This window comes from Lonchura striata, chromosome 24 (genome assembly GCF_046129695.1).
Source record: "Lonchura striata isolate bLonStr1 chromosome 24, bLonStr1.mat, whole genome shotgun sequence".
Lineage (NCBI taxonomy): Eukaryota > Metazoa > Chordata > Aves > Passeriformes > Estrildidae > Lonchura > Lonchura striata.
The window spans coordinates 5,798,008-5,821,084 of NC_134626.1; the positions used below are offsets into that span (position 1 = coordinate 5,798,008).

Here is a 23,077-nt window from a genome sequence, read left to right on the forward strand (position 1 = left end):
ATTCAGGATCCTGGTACATTTTGTAAAGAGGTAAAGTTTGGGGTATAGCTGGGGAGAAATGAGTTCCATGATTACTGAGTGGGTCCTGTTCTTTCCTTTCCCCAATACTGATGGAGAAATTGAGCATCATTTGACCTGAAATCCATCACCCTAGTTTTCCTCATTATCTTTTGTATGGGAAATACTGTAGTACATGATAGCTAAAAAGCCAAGATCATAAAGTCAAGAACATGAGACAAATCCTTTTTGACTTTATTCATGATGCAGTTCTGAAGTGGTTTGGGAGAGCTGAGGCTAATCATGGTTTCAATTTGTATGTGCCATAGGTTTATAATGTTGATTGATGTTACTAAATTCAAATATATCATTATTACTTGATTAGAACCAGTTATCTCCTGTCCCTGGAGGGCCAGATTAAATTAGAGGTGAGTTTAAATGACTGCCTTCTCTGAGAAGCTGTTCTGGCAGGTGTATGCAAAGCTGAGACAAGAAGGAAAGCTCACTGCCCTGTGGCTATTTATTTGGTAGCCATTCATTGCAAACCCCTTAATATGCATCTGGCAAATGCTTGGAATCTGGAATTCCTGCTGCTTGCCGAGGTGGCAAAAGCTCTCAGCAGCTCTCAGCTGGCCCATTGTGGAGTCCACACTGTGTTGGAGCTCTGAAATACTGCTTTTCCCTCCCAGGAAATGTGAAACTGTTCACCTTTGGCTTTGGAGATGTTCATAATGCTCCAACATTTACTCTGTTATAGCTTTATGGCCAGGATTGTGTTGTTAATCTCTGAAATTATATGGGACAGGTGGAACAGGGGAGAGGGCTCAATAAGAAACAAAACACTGCTACTTCCTGCTTTCTTTAGTGATTTGTGATTTCTCTTTTATTTAAGGCATCCCCTCTTTGCATAATCAATACACAAAGTCTGGCTCTATGTTTCACATTTTTTTGCTGAATATCCTACTTAACAATTTTTTTCTTCTCTGCTTTCTGGTTAATAAAAAATAGGTGATACAAAACCTTTTGCAGCCTAAGCACCAGGGTTAGCTAAGAAATTTATTGTAACATTTTTCACTGATTTTTTTTTTTTCCTTTCAAAACTGATGAATGTTTTTATTTGATTTGCAAGCATTTATACCAAGATTGGGAATTTGGCCAGTTTTGATGCCTGTGAGTAATGTGATATCTCCTTGTTGGAAGCCAAAGGGGCTGCTCTGGCCTGGAAGCACTCAATCATCACAAATCTTTATTGAAAACACTTCTTTCCTGCTATCAGTTTCTCAAACATATTTGTTCCCAGAATGGTAATACTTTTTAGTGGCATGATGGGCATGCATTGGTTTTTGAGATGTCTTGAGTCAAGGACTGGGGGATGCTTCAAGACAAATAAATCATAGAACTGGGGAAAGTGGCCATCAAAGCCAATTCCTTTTGCCAGTGGATTATCTGTTCCCCCAAGCCTCCACAAAGCAGCAGTGCCTTCCAATCCTAACATCAACTCTCAGCACTTCTTCAGAAGGAAAAACAAGCTTGGCTGAGGCTGGTAAAATCTGCCTTATACAGAATCTTTCTGAGCAAACATGAGGAGACTGAAAAAAATAAGAGTTTATCCACTTGTCTAGATACAAGCTGCTTTATTGCAAAAATGAAGTTTCTCTGTTATGTTTGGGATGCATTCTGGCAATAGGAAATGTGTGTGTTCCCTCATGGATAAGTTTGGGACTGCTTGAAAAGGCTCTATTAAAATAAAGGGTTTCTTCTAACTTTTATGAGAAGATGGGGAAAGTGTGGTTGCTTCTGAGTTCTTGAAAATTTAATATCTTTTGAGTGACAGAGAATATTGTCAATATAAAAGATAATGGGAGACTGGACAGCTCCCAGGACTGTAAAAAAGAGGACATTTCTAGTAAACATGACACATTTATGCCTTGGGTTTGTAGGGGAGAAAAGCCCATCATTTGTGTTCCTGTCCCAGTGAACACAGTAAAGTTGGTGAAGTGGTTTTAGTTTGCCTATTTAAGATTTCTCCAATTTTAAGATTTCCCAACAAATGCACTGATGAGTGTGGTGGGTTCAGTGCTGGTTAATCACCAATGCACTCACTTCTTGCTGTGAGGTAGGATTTTGATTCCCAGATCATTTCTGGTTCTGTTTAAATAACCTTTACAATATACAAGAAGTAGGAGTATATTTCTCTTAAGTATTGTTCTTTTTATGATTCTAACTCAGTGTACATGTAAAACCTACAGTTTTGATATCTTAATAATCAAGCAGTAGGCTTATGTAGCTTTTCACTACTAGTAAAAATTTGAAGATTTAAGATTTTTGACCAAGATTTTTATATTAGGAAGTTTGTCAAGGGTAGTCACTTTTTGTAGGGATAGACTGACATAGGAATTGGAAAATGTTTTTCATCAGAAGGCTTGTTTACATTTTAATATCCCACTCATCATGATCAAGTGCTCCAAATAGGTCAGGGTTGGACATGATTCTGACTACAGTACAGATACTGTTTAATAAACAAGGGGGGAAATTTAAATTATATTGTTCTGCATAATCTGATTATGTAGTGAGCCCAGGTGAGCTGAACTCATCCAAAATTTTATTTATAAGAGTTAGTTTTGCAACTGATTTCTGCTCATTTAGATGGAAAGTATAAGGGTCTTCTGTTGCTTTGTTGGTTTTGCTGGTCACTTTGTTTATTGAATAAAATGTGAAATGAAATTGTGGGTGTTAAGCATGGAAATTAGTGCATTAGTTCAAAGTATGTAAAAGTCTAGTTGATATGACTTAGGAAGTCTTGTTATTTCTGTGGTCTCCCACTTGCAAGCATGGGACAGCTCTATCTTGAAATAGCTTCAGAATATTTTAGTAAGTGTGTTAGCATTTAAAACACATAATTTTAAAAACTTTTCCTTGAGCATTAGTAGTAGAAGGCTCTGCCAGCCCATAGCAGGCCGTAGAGCTGAATACTTGGGCCTTTCCTGAGAGACATTGCCAGTGACCTACCAAACCTATACCTAAAAACTTCTAAAATGTTCTAAATGCCCTAAAAATGTTCTTTTTACCTTCAAGTAGGAGATAGTGGTGGAGTTTTTTCTTGCTTTTTAACAAAATGAATATTTCTTCTCTCAGTGGATATGGAGAACAATTGATCTTTTCCTTTAATATTAAATTTAACATTATTCTGAACTAGGAATAATTGCAAGGACATCTACCAGTAAGCAAAGACTTAAGTTACTGTCCAGCAACTTAGCCAACAGCATTGGCTCTCATATCTTGAGAGATGTTTTCCTTCCTTCTCCTTTATTCCAGAGAGATTTTGTAATTATCTTTTTCCAGATTGGAGAAACCCATCCCCTTGATTCTAATCCAGCAAACTGCCCTGATTTCCAGCAGCAGCACTGTGGCTAAAAACTCCTGGCAACTCTGCCTGGCTGGAATATTAGCCCTCAGGGCCTTTTCTGAATGCCTGGATGCTTTTCTGCACTGTTTTTATTTCTGTTCAGTCTCCAGCGTGGTGGCTAGAAAACAGCTCTGTAGTGCTTTGAAGGGTGTTAGAACATTTAGGAAGATTCTGGCTGAGCACAAACTCCTCAGGTCTGCAGGGAAAGGAGCAGTGCCTTCATGGAAAGAAGGTGAAAGAGAAGGAAAGCACAGAATGTTGTATTTTCTTAATGTGAATTTGAATGTACCAGGTTAAAATAGTGTGTATACAAAATAGGCTGGGAGTGAGGAGTCACAACATTTACTGCTTTTGCAGAAATGGTCCTAAGCACAGGGAAAAGCAGCTGCCAGGAGAGGCTTATCCCAGTCAGAGGCTTATCCTAGTCCACAAAATTACCTTGTTGCTGCTCACTGTGTTGTAGGTCATTTGTTACAGGAGAGTAATTTATTATTATTAACAACTGCTGTGTATTGTAAATCAAAGTCTTTGTCCTCTCCCTCCCCATCTTTTCCTTCCCTTTGCTTAAACCTAACTATAAATAGATTTCAAACAGTTAATTCTGATTTGGATAGTTAAGAAAGTAAGAAACAGAAGAAGTAATTGAGTGCACCAGGAAGTGGCAGAAGAGCAGTGCTAATTGTCAGATAATAAAAGAAAATGGTCAGTATTGTCAGGAAGTGTTGTCAAGAAAGATAAAGTGGAAGAAATTAACTGTCTGATGCTGGAATGTGTCTGCCAATGGCTCTTTAAGCCATCGGGCCATGAAATGTGACAGCCATTTATCACTGTTATGAGGCTGCTGCCAAGCTTTCCCTTGAGAAGCTAGCTGGAGTTAGGATGGTCTTTGACTACTTTGTTGAGAAAAATTGCATGGGTCTGTTTTAAGTGCTTCCTATTGTTGGGTGCCAGTCATCTTGAACTGTGATTATGGTGTATTCTTAGTCTGGCTAAATCTGATTTTAGTTCCACCAATCTGAAGGCCCAGTATCCAGGAGTATTTTACTTAACCTTCACAGGTATCCAGAGTATGTCTGGGAGCTTGATTCTTTGCTTGCCAGGAAAGGAGGATTCCAGAAACAGAAGAAATGTAGCATTCATTTGAAAAATTTCCTCTTTTTTTTGTCTGTGTATTATTCCATTCAATATTTTACATTTGCTTCTCTTACTGATCCCCTGCCTCTTATAAGGGGGAAGTCATGTGGCCATTCTGATGCTGGCAGGCAAGAAAGAGCATTTCTGAGAGCTGCCTGTGCCTGTGGTCCTGTTCAAAAACCACTGAAAGTCTCTTTGCACTGCTCTCTGTTGCCATGTTTTGTTTTGTTAATTATGCTGTTTCCATTCCAAACATTAACTAATGTTAATATTGGGCTGTAGGATGTGTTGTAGGTGCTCAGGTGTTGTGATGTTGCTTTGAACAATTTGCACTTCTGGTTCTCCAGAGTCAGTAGGGAAAGAAGAGGGCAATGAACCAGAGGTTGTTCATAAAGAAGCTTTATAAAATAGCAGAAGCTTAACAGAAAATTAATTTCTTCATTAAATTGGGTTTAGGAGCTGTGCTACTCACTGAGTACCCCATTTCTGATAGTAAAATAAGAAAACCAATGTGAAATAGAAATTATTTCAGAGAATAGCTGTACATCATGAACTAGAGAATCAGGTTCAAGAGTAGCCTATTTGCTTGTGCTTCATAAAATTCAGCAGGCCTTGCAAAACAAGTGTGTCCCTGGTACAGACTGAGGATTGGTTGTGATGGCAACAGTTTCTGGCATGTTCTTGAAAACCAGCAAAAGAAAAGTGCCAGTGCTGGTTAGTACCAATGCAGAGGCTTTGTATGAAATGTGAAACTGAAATTAGGGTTGCACACTTTTTATGTCATTTCCTGGTGACATTTTTCAGCTGTTTTAATGATGTAGACTGTTTCCTGCATCATTAAATTCTCTGCTTTGATTTCTAGAGGAGTTGGCAGTCTGTTTAAGGGATTGGGGAGGAAAAAAGTTATTACTGTAAAACTCTTTAAGTACAGCTGTTTGAAAAATCATGCCTTTAAAATTATTGGCAACTATTCTTCTCACTATGCAGGCTGTTAAATAGCATTGATAATCATATACTATCTCTATTTTGTGTGATAAGTCTTCATATTATGTGCACAGAATGTGTGCACCTATTGTTTGAAAAAAATACAGGTTAATGTGTGCTTTATGTAGTTTAATTGTTCATGTGGAAGTCTAAACAAAAATAATGTTCCATTGGTATTTCTAAATGATAGAGCTTGGTATCATGAATTAGAAGCTTCTACCAACCCCTAATATGCCAATTATGTTAAACCATCTTTCTTTTCCTCCCTTTCCAGCATTAACAATAAACTCCAGCAGCCAGAAGCAGCTGCTGGTGTGCTGGAATATGCCATGAAGCACTTTGGGGAGCTGGTGAGTCCTGCTGGATAATCTGCTTCTTTGTGTCTTATGCTTTTATGGTTTCTGTACTTAGTTTTTTGGTGGGTGGTGGTGTGTTTTCTCAATCAATCACATTGAGGTTCTATCCCTGCTTATAATATTTCATTGTTCAGTGGGATGCTCAGTGGGCACTTTGCAGCAAATGCTGGGTACAGGGTGGGCTTCAAGAACCTGATTTGGAGGAGAATTTTGCAGCTGCTGTTGATACTAAATGCAGCTGTGAGCAACTAGCAACTTGACAATATAAGTCCTTTTATTTAGGATAAGCTGGGAAGGGAGGGAGTGAGTTATTGTTCTAAGCTTAAAGGATTTGAGAAAATGCATCAAAACACTCGAGATGTTAATGGAAGTTACCCTCTAGTATCTCTCAAGTGTTCACAGGTATTACTTAGAATAACAAGGTAACCAGTCCCTTGCAATTTAGACTGCTCACCAAAATCAAGTAACCCCCATATGTATTTGTTTGTGTCTTTCTGAGAATGATGTACCTTTTATTATTTCTTCTCATTTTATGAGTAATTTAATTTGTGTTCAAGGACCAAACCACCTATGCTCTCCTGATAGTTCTACTGGAAAAAGGATGATTTTGCAGTGGTAATTGTTTTAGTGTCTTAGGATAATTAGGAAAAGGGAGGCAGCTGTGGAAGCACAGTAGCCCAGCCTCTCTAAGTAGTAACCTCTAGAAAGTGGGAATCAGGAATAAGCACAAAATGGTAGAAGTCCTCTGGTGTAGTATTATGTGTGGTTTTGACCTAGACTGGAAAATAAGTCCTTTCTGGGAGAAGTATAGGCTTCAGAACATCTTTTCAGCTTCTTATAATTCCTTGGGTGGATTGAGCAAAGTTCTGCATTACCTAATTCTGACTTCACTCTTTAGCAGCAATATAGTCTAGCAGTAAATGTAGGTCAAAGCACAGAGCTTGCCAGAATTGGCAATGAAAAGAAATTAAGAGGAGCTGTGAGCTCTGCTTTCAGGGACTTAATTGAAATATGACTTAGCTGAGGAGTTAAAGGGCTAAGTGGAAGACCTGGCATGCAAATTGTGGTTTATAGTGACCCTGCCCACAGGTCTGGGAAAAAAATCTTCTTTGCAGCCTATGTCCAAGACTGAGCAGAAAAACACTGGCAGAGAAAAGCATGGAAATATATTAAGGCATTTTATTTCTTGAAAATTAGAAACAAAATCTAGAAGGAAAGACTGAAGAAAAGGGTTTAGCTGATACAGATCACTGCTTGGCTAACTTCTAATGGCTTTGTTACAAACCATTACTTTCCCTTGTGAAGGGTGTGATTGGGCCTCAACTTCATACTGCCTGCTATATGAAGTAATTGCCTAGCAGTAGCCAGATGCAAAGTTTGGCCTTTTTTTCTAGTTAGTCATTCCATTCCTGAGTGCAAGGCTGTTTTTCTTGTTTGAATGCAGGTATGTGCAACAACGGGAAGTGGAATATGTTGCACATTTACCCTTATTCCTGTTCCACTCACTCTGCCTCTCCAAAAAGAAAAGCACCAGCTTCTGAACTGGTATTTCAGTGGCACTTGTAAGGGGCTGATGTTGGATTAATCCCTCTGGTATACCTGAGTTCATTTTTGGGCAGGTGGAGCAGTGCCAGCTTTCCAGTTTTCACACTCACTCAGGGCTCTTCTCTGTATCACAGAAGTCCATGAGGTTATTTAGAACAATAAAAGGGTGAAGTGAGCAGCATAGACACAGAACTTTCTAGGAAAAGCTGTGGTAGTTAATATAGAATGATCAACATTAATCCTGCTGTTTATTTTTACTTTTTTTTCCCTTCCCTTAGGAAATTCAAGCTACCTGGTATGAAAAGCTTCATGAATGGGAAGATGCTCTGGTGGCCTATGACAAGAAGATGGACACAAACAAAGATGATCCTGAGCTGATGCTGGGACGGATGCGCTGCTTGGAAGCACTTGGTGAATGGTAAGAGGGGAATGCCTGAAGACTAAGGAAAATTGTCTTTCTGTTCTCTGGATGCTGTCATTCAGGTGCATATTTTTTGCCTGAATTCCTATTTGCTTCCACTTACTTTGAGCATTTGTGTGGCACCTCACTTTGTTCACTGAAGTTAGAATTGATAATGACTACTAAGTCATTAGACATCTATTGGGGCTGGCCATCTGGTGAGTTAAGGTCTCTCTGGAAGAGAATCTGCAATCTTATAATCAGGTCAACCCCATTTATAGCAGAGAGCAGAACTTGTCAGAAACAGTCATAAAAGGAGCTCATTGTGATCCTCCTTTTTAAACTCTGATTAAAACATGAGAGATTTTTGTGTTTATTCAGTGTCATACCTATGCCTTATAGAAGGATGAGGTTTTCCTTATTAGTCTTTTTCAGCATTTCTTAAGCCTTGTCTTTGTGGACATCTAGTATTTCAAGTTTTGTGTCAAATCAGTTGAATCAGTTATGTTGTCAACACATAACTGATTCAAATCAGTGTTTGTGACAGGGTGAGCTGCTGATGACTTACAGCTTACTACTTAACAGAGGGCTGCTGTTTTTTCTTGCTGTTCAATTCCAAGAAGATAATTGGAGAAGGCACCCTGTTCACTGTGGCGTGCAGCTCTACCCAGGGGCAGGTGTGGGTTCGTCCACGTTCCACCTTTCTACTGAACTTTGCATATGACAAGCTCTCTCCTGATGGGTCCTGACATGAACCCAGGGGATGGCACCACACTAGGGAGATGCCTCTTCACTAAAATCGTTTGACTGCTAGAAACAGAACTGCTTGAGAAATCTAATTCTGGCAGCATTTTTCTGCCCTTTTTGTTTCTAAACAAGGGTGAGACATATAGGATATAGCTTTTCTAGTAGGGAAAATAGATCCTCTTACTGGGCATTCCTCAGTCAGCTTTTATATGAGTAGGCAGTTCTCACCAGGGATTTGAAGAATTTTTTTCTCTCCTGCAGAATGTGTATTTGTGTTAAGTGTCCTTTCTGAACCTCCTACTTATTCGTGTGTCAGCAGCAAATCTATGGAACAACAAAAGGACAATTTTCTTCTGTTGGAACTAGATATGGAGCTATTGATAGTCTGTAGTGACAAGAGCAATCAGAGTCTCCAGGTTCTCTTGTGGGACTGGACTCAACACTCTGTGCAGGTGTTTTACAATTCAGAAGTGCTTTTGCAAAGTGCTGTCTGCTGCCCTGCAGCTGACTCTAGGGATGTCATCCTGGGGCTGAGGGTTCCATAGTTTGGCTGCTGATTCTCTTCAGTAGCGTTCAACTCGACTGGCTGTGCTGCTGGAGTCTGCTTCACAGGATGAGGCAGATAATCTAGAATTATTTTGTGCAGCATCATTATTTTAGTACTCTGAAGTGATATTTTTAGAGTACAGCCAAAACATTCTTAGCCATTTGTCTCCTCATACAATTATTCCTGTAGGACACATAGTGTTTCATCAGCATCTATGAAGTCCTGATTTACTGCTGTTGCTAGGTTTGGCTTGGTTTTATATTTGCTTTGGGGTTTTTTTCCCTCCTGGGCCATTAAGCTGTCAGAATTACTATCTTGCCAGTGGCAGCCCATTGGTTCTGTTTGACTAACTCGTGTTCCTTTTTGGGAGGGGAAGGGATAACACTAGGGAAAGCAAGTGGTTCTCCCTCACACTTGGCAGCTGTTTCACTGCTACAGAGTATCCAGCCTGAGAAATCCTGGAACTGCAACACGCAGGGTAATTGGTTCTATTAGTGCAGCATTCACAGCTGATTGGAAAGAAATAATATAAAAAAACTGATGCTTCCTCCCCACTGGAGATGAAAGATTCAGATGCTCTCTGAGATCCTGCCATGACAAGTCTTCATATGAGGTTACAGCACCCTTCATTCCTCAGTCTTTGTCTTCAGACTTGATGTGTTAATTCAAAATGTTTGCTGGTAGGAGCCATGCCCAAGCTATCCAGATCATATGTTTCTTCTACTGACACTTGCAAAAATTCTAAGCATCCTTTTTTTGGTGGTGGTTTGTTTGTTTCCTTGAGAATTTTTTTTTCTGTATTTATAAACTGGCTTTATCAGTCCAATTTTAAAGTAAGCATTAACAGTCACTGAGGAACAAATGCAAACTTCTCTTTGGATGTGTATTTTCAAAGCACAGTGTGCCTTAAAATTATTTTCTGATGATAAGATATTTGTCATCAGACTAGCATGGTTGAGTTGGCCAGAGGAGTGAAATCCTATTCTCCACTCAGTATAAAAAGAGCAATAGGGCTGGTTGTTGTCTTATCAGTGGGAAGTGGTTGTTTAATGAGGCAGAATTCTTGGAAGAGCCTTTTTACTGATCAGAAATTGTGGATTCTTCTTAGGGGGCAACTCCACCAGCAATGCTGTGAAAAGTGGACCCAGGTGAATGATGAAACTCAAGCCAAGATGGCCAGGATGGCTGCTGCTGCTGCTTGGGGCCTGGGTAATGTATCCTCCTGTGCCTGCATGCAACAGCCCATGAGCTGCAAGTGCAGGTAGTGTTAACTTCAGAACTACAGAACAGGAAACAGCAACATCAAATAACTACATTATTTACACTAGGAAATGAAGTGTCAGTCCATACTGAAGTCCTTTGGAAAACCTGCATTTACATCAAGCCTTGCAGTGTGGTCTCTAGTAACAGAGGGGGCTGAGCAGATGATTCCTTAAATGCTCTCTTTTGCTTGGCTTTACACTGAACAGAGCTCAGGCTGGAAATCAGATAGAAAGACTTTCTCAGATTTGTGGCAGACTCTTATTTAGAACAAGAACAGTATCTGTTGAACATTTTAGAGGTTGTGTTTGCCAAGTAGACACTCCTAATAAATGTGTGGTGGTCCAAATGTCCAGTTGTGTTGTTAGTGAGATATTTACTAGAGAAGCTAATTATCACTTGCTCTCTGCCAACCTCTGCTGAGAAAAATTCATCTTTTGCTTTGTAGGGCATTAATTCATTCAAATGTTCTGGAAGTATCAGAATTTTAATTGTTTCATCACAAAGAATGAAAGAACTTTTTCCACAAGGATAACAATTTGTGTAGAAGAAAAGTGCCTATGTTTTTCTTGTCTGTAGCTATGTGTATGTTTATGTATCTAATAGTGTCCCTACCAAAGACAAGCTATTGGAGAGCTGACTTAAACGCAGAAGTACCACACAGCACTCAGGCCTAGGCACTGATGTCTAAGCACTACATCACAGTTCTGTTCTGTTCCCACACTGCAGGGAAGGCTGTTGTGTTACTGAGGATATCTGTGTCTCTGCAGGTCAGTGGGACAGCATGGAAGAATATACCTGCATGATCCCCAGGGACACCCATGATGGTGCTTTCTACAGGGCTGTACTGGCACTGCATCAAGACCTTTTCTCACTGGCTCAGCAAGTAATTATCCTCCTTGCTGGTATCTCAAAATTTGGTTTACAATGTTCTAGGTTGCAGAGTTTCATGGAGAAACAGGCTGTAGTAAAGCAGTTGGCTGTAACCTATGAATTACCCAAAAATGTTTTTCCATTAGACCTGGGTGATAGATCTTACCTTGTATTTCCAGAAACATAGCAGTGAATGTGTTGACAGATAGTAGTGGTCCAGTGCTGTAGAACATTAGAATGCCTTTGTCATTTTTTGGTTTCTTTTACTTCTCTGACTCTTTTCTAGGCAGGCAGGACACAAAGATTATCTCAGCAGTTCTGTTCTACAAGGCACTGATTGTAAATTTCCAGGAATGCCTGAGACACCTGTAAGATTCCTAGTGGATTTTTTGTGCACTTCTGTCCCTTACAGCTTTTTCAGTGAAGTGCTCATATATATCATATACAATAATCTTAATTTTTCTGGTAGCACTGATAAATCTCAAATCTTAGATTGAGGTACCAAGGCAAGGGAAGAGTCTATTAAACAGAGCTTGTAATTTGTATTTGTAATGATTGTATTTGTAATGCTTTTTTGTCACAGAGGAGATTTGCAGAGTGACTCTGTAGATGTAAAACATGTTGTTTACTTTCCAAGGAAGCTCAAGTCCCATTTCTGAGAATTCTGTGCTGGCTTGCCAACTTAGATAAAGGAGTAATTCAATCTGTGCTGTCAAAACTTGTAAATGGATTTTTGGATGATGTGCACAGTAAAATTAACCAGGCATTCAGAAAGGTAGAGTTTGTGATTAGCCTTTAACATTTTGAACAGGAAAAGCTATAGGTGAGAGATTATATAATGACTAGAACTAGAGCAGGATTTATTTCATGCTTGAAGAGCCTGTCTTAGTATGAGGATGAGAAATTAAATTTGCTGTCCTGTAAAATTCATAAAATCCTGTTGGGTTATGTAAAACAGTGAAAGCTATTTTCTTTCATTGTGTGGTACAAGAGACATTTCTTTAGACTCTTTTTTTGTAAACCAGCTCTTAGGCACTAAAATGTGAACCCTTCCTCTACAAATGTTGTTAATGATGATCTCTGCAATTACAGTAGCATTAGAAATACTGCAACATTTGATTTTCCAGGAAGACAAACCTCAAACTGTGCAGGTGATGAATGCAGATCCCTTGACTTCCTTTATATATGCCCTGGACACTGTTTGCCTGTCAAATCTTCCTATTTATAGGATCCTTTCCCAGAGAGAGGAAAGAGAGGACAATGCCAGCTTTGTTCATGAGATGGAACAGCTGAACAGCAGCTTCCACAGTTGACTCTGGACAAAGCACACTACCTTTGCCCCAATGTCTTGTTCTATTTCAGTGCATTGACAAAGCCAGAGACCTGCTGGATGCTGAGCTGACTGCCATGGCAGGAGAGAGTTACAGTCGAGCCTATGGGGTAAGTGTAGCTCGCAGCCTTCATTCCCTTCCTTCATTGCTGCTTCAGACTGTCTCTAAAAGTTGCATAAAACTTCAGAGTAGTGCTTGTTTTAAACAAAACACCTATTTAGGCCCACAAGCTAAATGGCTTTTGTTAGATAAAAAATACAGCTTTGCAGGAGCAGCTTTGAGACAAACTAAAAGTGAGTAAAGTGAGGTCCACCCCCTCAAAAGAAATAAGAATTGACATTTAGGAAGTCTGAGTTTGAATCAGCAGGTCATCTAGGTACTAGTATATAGCAGTTGGTCCTTTTTTTTGTTGGGCAACCTATGTACTTAAAATTTTGATGCCAAAATACTGTTCCTTAATCATAGATTTGTTCTGTAGTGATTGGGATGGAATGTGATTTTTTTCCTTCAGGCTATGGTATCCTGCCAGATGCTGTCAGAGCTGGAAGAGGTTATCCAGTATAAACTTGTACCAGAGCGCCGTGAGATCATCCGCCAGATCTGGTGGGAAAGGCTGCAGGTACATCCCTGTGCAGGTCAAGGATGGAGATGCTGCTGGGCTGGCATGAACAGCTTCCTTTTGAGCCAGTGTGGTGGCTCAGCAAATCCTTCCATCCCAGTAACATCCATGCTCACATGGCTGCATGCTCCATCTCCTTTGTGCTTGTCCTGGTTGCTTTTTTGGGCTTTTTTTTTTTTTTTTCAGGTTAATGTTCCTGAAGTCTCAGCTCATATGACACTTTAAAAGGGTGAACTAAGCCTTGAAATAGATTTGTACAGAAGAGAGACACTAGTAACATCCCCAGGGCTGCTTATCTCAGTATTGGATTACATCTGGAAATACTGGTTTAGATCAAGCTAGTTTGAACTTTTTACCTGGTTGGTTGGATTTTAAGAAGTGAATTCTCTCCAAATGATGGAAAACTGGTCAGAGAATTCACATGCTTGTAAAATAAAAGATTATCCTGTTCCTTTTGGACTTCTTGCAAAAACATTTCCAGCTGATTGGTAACATTTAGGGACATTTATTAGGGGTGGAATTGGAAGTGTTAGGTTTATGGTTGGACTTGATAATCATAAAGGTCTTTTCCAACTTAAATGATGCCATGATTAACTTTGACCTTTCAGAAGAGACCTTTAGCAATGTTGATTTTCCAGTATTGAAATAGAAGTTTGTGCCTTTCTTACACTAAAAATCAAAAATCCAAAGTACCACTGAAAATTTAAATCAGACAAATATTTAACACTATTTCCTTACAAGAGACATCCCTACAGTGAAAGTGAATATCCTCAGATGCAGCAGTACATACAAGAATACTGTTTAAATAGAGGTGGGTGATTCCTGCAAGAGAAAGGGGGTAAAAGGAAAAAAGAGGATAACTGAGATGAAATGCTGCCTGAAAGAAGAACTTTTCCTCATGCAGAATTCTTCACTGGCAGTGCTATAATCTGTCACCTTATGAAAGCCTGCTGTATATTTTTTTGCTGTTTGGGAAACTGTGACAAAGCTTTTAGTCTCCCATCTGCATTCCTGTCTGGAAAAGCTCAGGACCATTCCACTGGGGTAGAGAAACTGAAGAGGCAGGAAGTGTAATGTCTGAATACAGCTTTTTATAGCCCTGAAAGCAGTACAAACAGTTCTTTAATGTTTTATAGGTATTTTTTAATAGTTTTTAAATGCCTATTGGAAGAAGTTTATTTGGGTTTTAGGGAACAAGCTTTGCCTAACTTCCCAGTCCTCAACTTGGGAGAAAAGGAAAAGGGAAAGAATAACTTCTTTGGTGCTAAGATCCTTGCTGGAAAATCTTTTGTTTACCTCAAAATCAAGTAGTTTCTGGCTGAATAGAAACTTTGGAGCATCACTGTACCTTGTCCTTGGCCACTGTATCCAAGTACAGGGTAACAGTGATGCAGGATAACATGGATTTAGTTATTACGGTCCCTTCCACAATTCTACTTCTCTGTAGTATCCTTGAATGTTTGAAATATCTTTGAATGTTTGAACTCATCCTGATCTGACAGTGTTGTGCCTCTCCCATCAGACAGACAAGAACCAGACAATGCTTGCACAAGCAACACAGCAGTTAAAGCTGCACTTTCTGGCAGAAAACCAATTTAGAGGTGCTAGCCTCCAAAAGCAATACATGCAAGGCAAAGAAAAAGGGCAATGACAAAAATATCTTTGCAAGATGGTTTTCTACCATCTCTGTGTTGAGATTTAAACCAAAAATAGGTGGAGAAGGCACTTTGGAAGACACTTTGTCTCACTTTGGAATTGTATGGAGAGTTTTTGTGATTCTTGGATGTGTTTCAGCTTTAGGAGCTTTTCTCCTCTTTCCATTAGAGGATATCATTAGGTTGCAAGCACTGAGCTGCCTGCAGATTGTGAGAGTCAGGGGCTGAACCTTCTTCACACACTGCAGTGTTAAATAGACATGTCAGTCTGCTGTGAATTATGGGCACAGAAGTCTCTATCTTGATGGAAGTCCCTTCAGATTCTGAATCAAGGTTCTGTACAGTACACTGGAGACCAAACACTGACAAGTTCTCTTTTTTCCTGTCAGGGTTGTCAGCGGATCGTGGAAGACTGGCAGAGGATACTGATGGTCCGATCTCTTGTTGTGAATCCTCATGAGGACATGAGAACTTGGCTCAAGTATGCCAGCTTGTGTGGCAAGAGTGGGAGGCTGGTGAGCATTGTCAGGCTCTGTCCTCTTCAGCAGGTTTTTGGGTGATTGGCTTTGCTGTGCTGCTTCAGCCTTGAGCATTCCTAAATGCTTTCATTGCCCAAGTGGGATGGGCTCTCCTCTGAGGAAGAAACTAGTCAGGAATTGCTGAAATGCTAAAACTGTAACCAGCATAAAGTTCATGCTTATAGCCAAGGTTATTTTTGTGAGAATGATATTATACCTGAGAGCCCCTGGGCCAGTTTTTTATTGCATGCTATAACTGGAAGTTTTTATGCACTACTGGAGATTATTACTAATAGCTCTCTCTGCTAGAGCAGAGAGTCAAATCTAGAACATAGTGTTACTGTTGAACATTACAGTCCTATTACAACATTCATCACAAAATTTATCTGGAAATACCTGAAACAGAGACTTTACACTTTCTACTGGCTTCTGAAATGAGAAACTAATGCTCTGATCCAAAGGAAGGCATATGGTTTATCATGTGGTATTCTCCTGAGTCCAGGGAGTCTGCTGTGTCTTTGTTGTATCTGGAGGGTCAGATGTACTCTTACTTTTTTACAATTCTAAAGCAATGTGAGCTGGAGGTAACAATGACAATTATGTTTTAACCTGCTTTTTGTCTTTGCCACTTCTCCAGGCTTTGGCCCATAAGACCCTTGTCCTGCTCTTGGGAGTAGATCCATCTCGCCAGCTGGATCACCCACTGCCCACAGTCCATCCCCAAGTGACTTATGCATACATGAAGCACATGTGGAAGAGTGCCCGTAAGGTACAGGAGAGCACACTGCTTTGTTTCACTGCTCAGGTTTTGTGCAATGCCATACGTGCTAGTTTTTCATATTCCTACAGAACAAAGGCAAATGTCTTACTTTTGCTCCCCAGAAGTGACTAACTAATTCCTTTCCTTATTTTTATTCAGACTGTAAGCTTTTTATTTCCTTTATGACTCTGTAATGCAGAGAAAACCTGGCCCTAGTTTTATTTCCTATATGGAAAGATGATGTTTGCTAAACTAGTAGCTGGTACCCAAAGGATGCAGCCAGGATTAATGGTCCTTAGTAGCTCTTTTGTCCTGTGTAAGTTTGCTGCTTGATTTTCATCCACTGTTTTGATTGTGGGGTCTCTACCCTGTATCTGTGGTCAGGGTCACATGCAGAAAGAGGGAAGTAAAGGAGGGTTTATTACCAGTTTTAGAAGTGTCCTGAACAGTTTGCACTTAATTACTGAGCAGAGATGATTTTCACTAAAGAGATTATTGGAAATTTCTAACTGAAAGACAGCTGAAAAGTACATAGAGTTTTGTCATGGGAACAATTTGGCACCAGAGAGCCCAGGGTGAATGTTTTTGACATTGCAACACAGGGAGAATTTACGTAATCAAATCCAATAAGCTTCAGACTGGATAAGTTATCTTTTTTTTAATATACATTAAAGTCTCCATTTATCCTCATATTCTGCCACATCTTTATTTTTTCTGCCTTGGGATTGCCAGCACTGGAGCAGAGCCATTGCTGTGGGAACATTGCCACAACTAACTACTCTTTATTTGAATTTAAAAGGCAGAAGAAGCTGTTGCTGAGGCCCTGTTCTGTTGGCTCTGTAAAACAGTGAAATTGCCTCTTACCATCTTCAGTAAATGACCCCAGAAGTATGTGGGGTCTCTGCCTGTCTCTGTGAGGGAAACTGTGTTTTGGGGTGTTTGACTTTTGGTCAAGAAGTAGATGAACATGGTGCAGGACACTGGTGCAGTGGTGTGGTGTCTAAAATTAACTGATGGGAGAATAAGTGGAGCCCTTGAAGATGGGGGAAAACAGATACCAAAATAGATAAATAATACATAGTTGCACCTGGTGATGTATGTAGTTTTATGTAACTGTGTGTTCACTTCATTGGTATCCTAAGTAATAAGCTGCTGATGTAGGCTGGTATGGTGGGAAATGACCATTTTTTTTCTAGCTCAGGAGTTCAGGGTTCTTTTGTTGACTAAAATGGCAGTTTTCAGTACTGCCATTTTGGCACTTGTCAAATCCAGCAGGAAGAAAGCTGGCATCTAGAGGCAAACAGCCATATGGCACTCACAGAGCTCCACAACAGTCTTCTTAAACACCATAAAAATTGATATGTACACCCTATTACATTTCTTCTAACAAAAACCTTTGCCAGCAGCTGCATTATAGGCTATATCCCATAGAAAGGATGCATATAAACGTAGCAATTTAGCTGGTCTGGAAAACTTACTGTGTTCAGTCTTAAATGCTCTGTCAGTTTATGGCCATCAGTTTTCAATATTAATGGAAACTGAAGACCAGATTGTTGGGTGTATCTAGATATGAGAGGTGCACATAAAAAGATTCTGTAGTAATTCTGTTTGGCAATATATTTTGTCTATTTTTAATGGATGTCTAGCATAACTATTTATGAGGCTGTTATTTATGCCCCACTCTGTGTCTAGGTTACCAGCTGTGGAATGCACCACATTAATGTTATGAATATGATCCTTTATTTTATTTCATCCTGGGCTAATACCCTTTCTCCTCACCACTGAGTTGTGCATGCTGATATTTGAACAGGATAGATGAGGCATTTGAGCTCAAGTGGTTTTTGTCTCTAACATAGCTCACTCCTATAGATACACAGAAGTAAATTAGGCTTCTAACTGCATATTCTGCACTTCCTAACCTGAAATGACCTTGTAGATTGCAGGAGTTTTACTCTTAATTCTTTGCAGTGAAGCATGCATACTTGTTTCTTAAATCTTTCTTCTTCGGTTTTCCTACCCCAGAATACTTTCCAAGGAATTTTAAAAATATTTTTTCCCTCAGAATTTGGTAGTGAAAGTTGCCTTAGTACTGCTGCCCTGTATAATATTCTGGCAAAGGAGTAATGCACATTTGTACTTCTTCAATAACCTTAGGAGAAATATAGACTTTAATTTGTTGAAACAACTCAAAGTTAATATTCCATGCTGTGTACTTCAAGCCTAGCCAAAGCTGAAAGGTTAGGAGAGAAGATCAGGAAGCTGCAAGTTTTTCTTCAGGCATTATTTTCTCAGGTTGTCATGGGATTGGTTTTTTGTTTGGTTTGATTTTGTTTTGTTTTTTGTTTTCGTGGGGGTTTTGGGATTTTTTTGGGTGGGTTTTTTTTGTAGTTTTGGGTTAGCTTGTTCTTGTTGTTTTGGGTTTTTTTTATCTGCTCATACCATATTATTGGTAGGCTTCTCTGATTTGTGATCCTGTCTATTCAATATTGTTCTGGTCAGATACAGTTTGTAAACTATAAACATTTGATTGTTGCAATTGCCAATTTCTAATTGCTGATTAGAATTATTGCAATTGCTAATTTCATGCTCAGCTGAAAACAAGATATCTCTGTAACAGGACATTCTCTGCTGTTGCAGCTTTCTCCCTGTACAGGTGACCTTGTTGCTTCATTAGGGTGAAGTTCTTGTACACCAGGGCACGGTGTTAACTTGTGCTATGGTCAGCCATACCTTTGGCTCTCTGTGTGAATGACAGTGAAGATGTGCCTGGCATTGGAAGGGTGGAATTATTTGTTCCTCAGTTTAGCAGTTTCAGAGACAACAAGAATCTCTAACCTCTTCATTTATTTCGACATATTTAATGTGTGAAGTGACTTTAGAGGCATGTTAAGTGGCTGAAAAGCTTTGAAAGAAAACAAAACCATCTCTTTTTATTTCTGTGAAAATCACTTCTACATTGTCTTTCTCCCTTGAGAAATTGTGTTTAAGCCCTGTGGTCCTCACTGCCTCCATCATCCCTTTGCAGATCGATGCGTTCCAGCACATGCAGCACTTTGTGCAGACCATGCAGCAGCAGGCCCAGCACGCCATCGCCACCGAGGACCAGCAGCACAAACAGGAGCTCCATAAGCTCATGGCACGGTCAGCACAGGCTCCTGGGACACCCTTTAGCTATAGACTGACACTGAAGGCTTTCCTGAGGGGCAGGGTCCCTGGAGGTGACACATTTCAGACAAAGCTCATGCTTTGGTTAAAAGAACGGGATGTCTCATTTAGCTGCTTTGGTATTGCATTCTTATCTACCATGTAATGCTCAGTAAATGTTACTGGGACACATCAGCCTAAACAAGCTTATATTTCTTGCTGGAGCCTGGTTGTATTTTTCCAGCACTGTGGCTCGTTGGCAGAATGCAGAGCTCCCAGCATGTCTGTTTCTTTGCTTTTCAGGAGATTCGGTCACTAGGAAAGAAACACTTCCCACACGCCTGGCATATCTGTATTAAGTACACAGGCTGCCAAGCACAACAGCAGTGCTTTGGGCAGTAGGTGCCTAGCATGTGATGGTCTCTTATAATACTGTTGCATAAAAACCCTTTCTGCATTTTTCTTTGTGGATCTGTAGGTGCCAGTTCTGTTTTATTCAGTTTAAATTGAAAATTGCATCATGTTTTCTATTGAAGGTTTGCTTGTTGTGAAGGGAGGTGTGCACTCAATTTGCTTTTATGAGGATGGGAACCCTTGTCTTAATTTTTCAGTGACTGTAATGGAAAACAAATTTGTAATTATTTGCATACAGTATTTGTATTGCACAATGCTTTTTGGAAAACTCAAAATACAGAAAGTACAGCCATGTCCTAACTGCAGCATTTAAAGCCTGCTGAGGGAGCAAAGTATTAAGTTTTGTGCAAACCTTGACAACCCCACCCTGCTGCAGTAAAAATATGTTGTTTTTCCTTTCCTCTAGGAGGGAATGACTTAATGGGGTTCTGGTTGGGGGAAGGACAGTTCCTCTGTGTTTCCATTGTTTGTTTGTCAGTGTTCTCCCCAGAAGGCTCATTCATATGGTGCTCACTACAGCTCAGCAGCACATGTGTATGCATTTTATCAGCACAGACTGATGAAATCTTTCAGTGTTGCTGTTACCTACTTCTTACATTTCTTTTATAACTTATACAGATGAGGGAAAAAAGTTTGATCCCCACCTTTCCTCTTAAATTAAACCTTCAGTTAGTTAGTTCACACTACAAGCAAGTTGGGGATATTTTGGCTCTTGCATCCAGCCTGCAGGAGAGGCTACCTGACTGGATTCACCAAATGGAATGCCTTTTAGACTCTAGACAGCAAGTTTGCCTTTTAATCCAGAGGCTTTGTTCTCATTTGAGATTTTTAATCAATAATCCCTTTGCTTAACTAGGTGTTTCCTGAAACTGGGTGAGTGGCAGCTGAACCTGCAAGGCATCAATGAGAGCACCATCCCCAAAGTCTTGCAATACTACAGTGCTGCAACGGAGCATGATCGCAACTGGTACAAGGTCATTACAGAAAAGTTTCCAGATAAATTTTATCAAATCCCAAAGTGCAGGAAAGGAAGGTGTTCATTGGAAGATCTCCTATAATTGTCTGCCTTGTTACTGCCAGTAGGATTTAAAAAAAACTAAACAGAACGAAAAAACAGAGAAAGTGGCCTAAGGCAACCATGAGATTCTTTTTTAGAATTTTATCTGGTTGGTAAAACTAGGCCACAATTCAGTTTTTGTTCTTGCTTTTGAGACTCTCTCCTGTTGTCAGTTAGCAATGAGGGAGAAAGAAAATGGAAAAATGTAACTTGTTCTCAGTCAGTATACTTGAACGATGAAAGTAGCCCTGTTGTTAATTCTCCAAAGAGCCTTTGATTTCATGGTTGTGATATTTCAATTAATATTTGGTGCCAGATCTTCTCTGGCAGCCATATCCTGTATTTTTTCCCATTACACATCCCCAAGTCCTAACATACTAATTTTCATTTTAGCCTTTCAAAATTAAGCTATATGCAAATATTATTTAATTTTTGTTACAGAGCTCATTTGCTTTAATATTCAACAGGGAGTTCCAGGCCAATAACTCAACATGATATTATTTAAGATAATAAGACAGTTCAAATTACAAAAAATTAGAGAAATCAAAGCATTGTGTTGTCTGCAGGATATTTCTTACTGCTGATTTTTGCAGACACAGAAAGGTTGGGATGTATATAACAATTCAGAAGTGCCAGTTGCAGAAAGGAGTCTGACTTCTGTTCTCTCCTGTTGGCAGGCCTGGCATGCCTGGGCAGTGATGAACTTTGAAGCAGTGCTTCACTATAAGCACCAAAACCAAGCTAGAGATGAGAAGAAGAAACTCCGTCACGCGAGCGGAGCCAGCATCACCAGCGCTAACACTGAGGGCAGCAACAGTGAGAGTGATGCAGAGAGCACTGAGAACAGTCCCATCCCATCCCCAGTGCAGAAAAAAGTCACTGAGGTACCCTCCTTCCTCCCTCTTCGTGTTGAGAGATTGGTGCTTACTGCTTAGACACAATAAAAATGTTATGGGCTAAATTAACACAAGTTATTATTAGCCATGACCTGAAGGGGCTGTCATAGGGGATGACAATGCACTAACAAATTCTGTGCACTAACAAATTCTGTTAGTGCTGTTTAGGCCCTTCAGGGAAGACTGAGAAATCTTTTTCATTTACCAGTTATAGTAAGGTAGTAGTTTTTAGGCTGCTTTGCTGTCCATATCTTTGCTAACAAACTGAAGTATAAAACCACTTCATGGCATTTTCCCCGCCAGACTGAAAGACCTTTGTGTAGTCAAGCAAAACATAAAATTCTAGGAGCAGCATGTCCTGTGAAGAGTAGGAGCAGAAGTCAGCTACAGTGGGGTATTTCTTCCTCTTTCCCCTTCTTGAGTTCATGTGGGCTGATGTGCTTGCACAGAACTAATGTAGCAATTTCATTCCAAAAGGATTTATCCAAGACCCTCTTGATGTACACAGTCCCTGCTGTCCAGGGTTTCTTCCGATCCATTTCTCTGTCTCGAGGAAACAACCTACAAGACACTCTAAGGTACATAATAAAGCACATAGTAAATGAAATCCAGCTGATAAGAACACATGGTTTCAGATTAGGTAGAGCACATTTCTGCTCTTTTTTGTTATGGTTTGATTAAGTGAATGCTTTGGTCCAGGCTAATTTTTGTTGGATGGATTATCCCTGCTATCTGAGGGTTCTGGGAAGAAAAGTTGCTTGTAAATAGGTTTTGGGTTGGGGGATTTTTGTTTATTTATTTGGGGTTTTTGTTTGTTGGTTGGTTGGTGGGTTTTGTTTTGTTTTGATTGTGTGTTCGTTCGTTTGTTCCTAACAATAGTATTTCTCTTTTTCAGAGTCCTTACTCTGTGGTTTGACTATGGTCATTGGCCTGATGTGAATGAGGCTTTGGTAGAAGGAGTCAAGGCAATCCAAATAGACACTTGGCTGCAGGTAAATAACACAAAGAGAAATCACAGTTCTGGGGGTAGTTTGGAGATTTGCTGCATGATATCCATTATGACCCCTTGCTAAACAATCCTCCATAGGTGAGTACCAAGAGCAGCGTGCAGTGCAGTCTGTAACTGATTTAACAAGCATCTGGAACAGAAAAATGAGAAATGTTTCTGTATTTATATGCAGATTAGTGCATATTAATGAGAAAGAATGAAAATTCTTAAATTAAAGATGACATGCATTCAGTGGTGATCAAGTACAAAACACCACTGTCCTGCTCTGATGTAGTTCACAATCTATTTCAGGATTGCCTTGTAGAATGATTCTTGTCATTAAATTTAAAAATACTTTATTTCCTATTTAAGCATTATACTTCAAGAAGCACCTTTCCTTAGTAGGATCCTGTAACAGTTTTGCACAGAACAGTTGTGATCTCATT

At 39.7% G+C, this 23,077-nt stretch overlaps 1 protein-coding gene across 2 annotated transcripts in view; it reads left to right on the top strand.

Moving 5' to 3' along the window:
- Positions 1-23,077, top strand: part of MTOR (mechanistic target of rapamycin kinase) — a 62,848-nt gene that overhangs the window by 29,197 nt on the left and 10,574 nt on the right. For both annotated transcript variants that reach the window (XM_031506675.2, XM_021537840.3), the window contains 13 exons: positions 5,796-5,871; positions 7,701-7,840; positions 10,225-10,325; positions 11,147-11,262; positions 12,612-12,689; positions 13,092-13,199; positions 15,244-15,369; positions 16,010-16,141; positions 19,158-19,273; positions 20,547-20,664; positions 21,425-21,631; positions 22,121-22,221; positions 22,539-22,635. In XM_031506675.2, the coding sequence (XP_031362535.2) occupies positions 5,796-5,871; positions 7,701-7,840; positions 10,225-10,325; positions 11,147-11,262; positions 12,612-12,689; positions 13,092-13,199; positions 15,244-15,369; positions 16,010-16,141; positions 19,158-19,273; positions 20,547-20,664; positions 21,425-21,631; positions 22,121-22,221; positions 22,539-22,635 (1,516 nt within the window). The remainder of the gene's footprint in view (positions 1-5,795; positions 5,872-7,700; positions 7,841-10,224; positions 10,326-11,146; positions 11,263-12,611; positions 12,690-13,091; positions 13,200-15,243; positions 15,370-16,009; positions 16,142-19,157; positions 19,274-20,546; positions 20,665-21,424; positions 21,632-22,120; positions 22,222-22,538; positions 22,636-23,077) is intronic.